The sequence below is a fragment of the Anoplopoma fimbria genome, chromosome 2, assembly GCF_027596085.1.
Source record: "Anoplopoma fimbria isolate UVic2021 breed Golden Eagle Sablefish chromosome 2, Afim_UVic_2022, whole genome shotgun sequence".
Classification (NCBI taxonomy): Eukaryota; Metazoa; Chordata; class Actinopteri; order Perciformes; family Anoplopomatidae; genus Anoplopoma; species Anoplopoma fimbria.
The window spans coordinates 32386129-32390275 of NC_072450.1; the positions used below are offsets into that span (position 1 = coordinate 32386129).

At 44.0% G+C, this 4147-nt stretch overlaps 1 protein-coding gene across 2 annotated transcripts in view; it reads right to left on the reverse strand.

Moving 5' to 3' along the window:
• Positions 1-2533, reverse strand: part of lins1 (lines homolog 1) — a 7125-nt gene extending 4592 nt beyond the window's left edge. Inside the window, exons 1-3 of one of the 2 annotated variants that reach the window (XM_054618191.1) lie at positions 2202-2533; positions 2034-2123; positions 512-644 (exon numbers count right to left, since the gene is read on the reverse strand). In XM_054618191.1, coding sequence (XP_054474166.1) covers positions 512-644; positions 2034-2123; positions 2202-2522 — 544 coding nt within the window. In that variant the 5' untranslated portion in view covers positions 2523-2533. The remainder of the gene's footprint in view (positions 1-511; positions 645-2033; positions 2124-2201) is intronic. The other variant, XM_054618199.1, reaches the window with a different exon arrangement.
• Between the last annotated feature and the right edge of the window lie 1614 nt (positions 2534-4147).

Below are 4147 nucleotides of genomic sequence, written 5' to 3' on the forward strand. Positions count from 1 at the left end.
TGAGAGTCGTTTGGAGGCATTAGATAATGCTCTGAATTTAGCATCGTGCACCTTTAATGTCACAATGAATATTCGTCAATACACTCTGATTGTTTTTTCATTGTCATTTTCGCTTTTATTTGAATAAATTGGAATTGGAATTGAACCCTCCCATATCACTATTGGTATTGGACTTGACAATCCTGTATTGACCAGGCAATAGACTAATTCATATTTTTAAACTTTAACATTCCAAATGTGTCCCAGTTTATTTCCTTTTGCAGTGTATGTGAATGACAATCAGCTGACAGGAAGCAAACATGGAACCAAGCTAGCAATGCCCTTTTTTCGGTTAAAAAAAGTATCTTCTATCTCCTAGTTTTGGGAGATAGAAGATACTGTGATGCACAGTCAGACGGGTCCTGGATCAGAGGGACATCAAGGAGAGAATATCTGAGCTTCTGTGTCCAACAGGGAGTTCTAGGTTCACACATCAGCACAGTGACACAATGACAAAAGCTCCTGGTTTTACCTCGATGAGCTCCTTTAAGAAGTCTTTTTAAGACTTCCGTCAGCGACCACAGACAGGCGTCCAGTTCAGGGCCGGGGGTTGAGCTGTGAAATGCCTGCACACACTTCTGCTGCCAGACAGGGCTGATGGTACCCTGAGAAATGAAAGTATATATTATAACACCTAGAATGTTGGAACATAGTACAATATGTCAAATACTTTATGAAGCTAATATTCAAATAACAGCTGCTAATCACCGCCTTCCTTGTCCAACGTCCAAATGTTTCAGACCAGAAGTAGGACACGTGGACTTTATAGTTTATGTTTAGCCTCTTTTTATTGTTGCTTTGTAGCCATTCTTTTTGGGTTGTTTTGCCCCTTTCGTGGTTGTTATGAGTCTCTGTGTCTCTTTGCAGTTGTTTTTTTTGCATCTCTTTGGGTTTTTTTTTTTTTTTTGTATGTTTTGGATCTAGAACTAAAATGTTTGGATATCAGCGTGTATGAAAAGCATCAGGTCCTTTCTTCCGGCTGCTGTCAGGTTGCACAACCAGCTCTGCTCCCAGTAGACCACATGACACTAATACAATGTCACTAATACACTGTGCAATACAATAGTGATAATAGTTTCTGTCTGTATATAGAATATTTCAGTTACTGTCAATTATTGTTCATTTGCTTATTCATAATACTTATTTTGATCTTGTTTTTTGTTTTACCGTGTCTCTTGTTTGCACTATCCTCTACGCTGCTGTAATCCTGTAAATGTCTCCGCTGCGGGACTAATAAAGGATTATCTTATCTTATCTTATCTTATATGAACAGGTTGTCTAAGAAACATAGGACCCTTGGAACATGGGACCTTAGAAACATAGGACCCTTGGAACATAGGACCTTAGAAACATAGGGAACATGGGACCTTAGAAACATAGGACCCTTGGAACATGGGACTTATATGAACTTAGGACCTTAGAAACAAGGACCCTTGGAACATGGGACCTTAGAAACATAGGACCCTTGGAACCTTGGAACATGGGACCTTAGAAACACCCTTGGAACAGGACTTAGAAACCTTGGAACATGGGACCTTAGAAACATAGGACATAGGACCCTTGGAACATGGGACCTTAGAAACATAGGACCTTGGGACATGGGACCTTAGAAACATAGGACCCTTGGAACATGGGACCTTAGAAACATAGGACCCTTGGAACATGGGACCTTAGAAACATAGGACCCTTGGAACATGGGACCTTAGAAACATAGGTCCCTTGACACATGGGACCTTAGAAACATACGACCCTTGGAACATGGGACCTTAGAAACATAGGACCCTTGGAACATGGGACCTTAGAAACATAGGACCCTTGGAGCATGGGACCTTAGAAACATAGGACCCTTGACACATAGGACCTTAGAAACATAGGACCCTTGGAACATGGGACCTTAAAAACATAGGACCCTTGGAACATCTTATCTTATATGAACAGGTTGTCTAAGCACCTCAGTGTTTGTAAGAATCCAGACCACAGCCCTAAGAACTCACAGATTGGTGGAGCTGATAGAAGACACACGTTGATGCAGTCTTTGCAGCTAGATGTGAGATGATCTGGTCCTCAGCCTGGAACTGGTGGATCTGTGTGGAGTAGTAGTCCTTTCAGAAAAGTCAAAGTTAAAATGCATTAGTGTGTTTTAGTCAGTGGGGGGAACTTACAAGTTGTGACATGAGATCCATGTCTTGAAACAACCCCGTCAAGATGTCCCCGCAGTACGGCGTGAGTGCTGGAGACAGGCTCCGGGACGTCAGGTCGGATGTGATCCTGTCCACCAGAGTCAGACTGATGCAGGTCAGATCTCCACTCTCAGAGGGAGGCCGTGGGACGAGTCCACGCACCCCGGAGAACAGCAGGCCGGCCACATCCGCAGCACTCTGGCTGGGACGTGATCCCGTCACCAAACATCTGGACACATCTGTGAGGTCTCTGCTGCTCGGGGAGCCCTCCATGATGCCTCCTCTTCCGGGCGGACCGGCCATGTGACACACCCGGAAGCAGCGCCGCGTCAAACAACCAGAGAAGTCAAGTTACCTAGAGTTAACCAAAGGAAACCGGATGGAGAACACGTTAGCCTTCAAAATAAAACGGGTTTCAAGAAGTTTTATTGTCACACAATGTTAAAGCAAAGCATACAGAGCATACATACTAGATCCAGCAGTCCTCTGCCTCCCGAGCCAAGACCCTTACGGACTGAGCTACCGCCTGGCCAGATTTAAACATCATGACACGCATTCCTTTGGTAAACAAGCAACTTTGAATTCAATGTTGCACATTAAATTGCAATGTTGATACAAGGTGCAAGGACAAAGAAATGTTCAACTTTATCAGCGAAGCCTTTATTTCGACATAAATGTTCCTTCAATGGGATTTAGAACACAAGTACACCGGAAGTTCTGTTTTCAAACGGTAGCCTACAGTCAACACCGGGAGCATTATGAGTAGATAATGTTAACCATGTAGTCAAGACAAAACAGAGGAAAACTATTTGTTATACAATGAAATAAACAAAGGAGCCTGGCAACGTCAGACCTTGAAAACATATGACCCTTGGAACATGGGACCTTAGAAACATAGGACCCTTGACACATGGGACCTTAGAAACATAGGACCTTAGAAACATAGGACCCTTGACACATGGGACCTTAGAAACATAGGACCTTAGAAACATAGGACCCTTGGAACATGGGACCTTAAAAACAAAGGACCCTTGGAACATGGGACCTTAGAAACATGGGACCTTAGAAACATAGGACCCTTGGAACATGGGACCTTAGAAACATAGGACCCTTGGAACATGGGACCTTAAAAACAAAGGACCCTTGGAACATGGGACCTTAGAAACATAGGACCCTTGGAACATGGGACCTTAGAAACATAGGACCCTTGGAACATGGGACCTTAGAAACATAGGACCCTTGGAACATGGGACCTTAGAAACATAGGACCCTTGGAACATGGGACCTTAGAAACATAGGACCCTTGGAACATGGGACCTTAAAAATATAGGACCCTTGAAACATGGGACACTAGAAACATAGGACCCCTTGGGGAAACATAGGACCCTTGGAACATGGGACCTTAGAAACATAGGAGGACATGGGACCTTGAAACATAGGATGGAACATGGGACCTTAGAAACATAGGACCCTTGACACATAGGACCTTAGAAACATAGGACCCTTGGAACATGGGACCTTAGAAACATAGGACCCTTGGAACATGGGACCTTGGGACCTTAGAAACATAGGACCCTTGGAACATGGGACCTTAGAAACATAGGACCCTTGGAACATGGGACCTTAGAAACATAGGACCCTTGGAACATGGGACCTTAGAAACATAGGACCCTTGGAACATGGGACCTTAGAAACATAGGACCCTTGGAACATGGGACCTTAGAAACATAGGACCCTTGGAACATGGGAGAAACATAGGACCCTTGGAACATGGGACCTTAGAAACATAGGACCCTTGGAAAACATAGGACCCTTGGAACATGGGACCTTAGAAACATAGGACCCTTGACACATAGGACCTTAGAAACATAGGACCCTTGGAACATGGGACCTTAGAAACATAGGACCCTTGGAACATGGGACCTTAA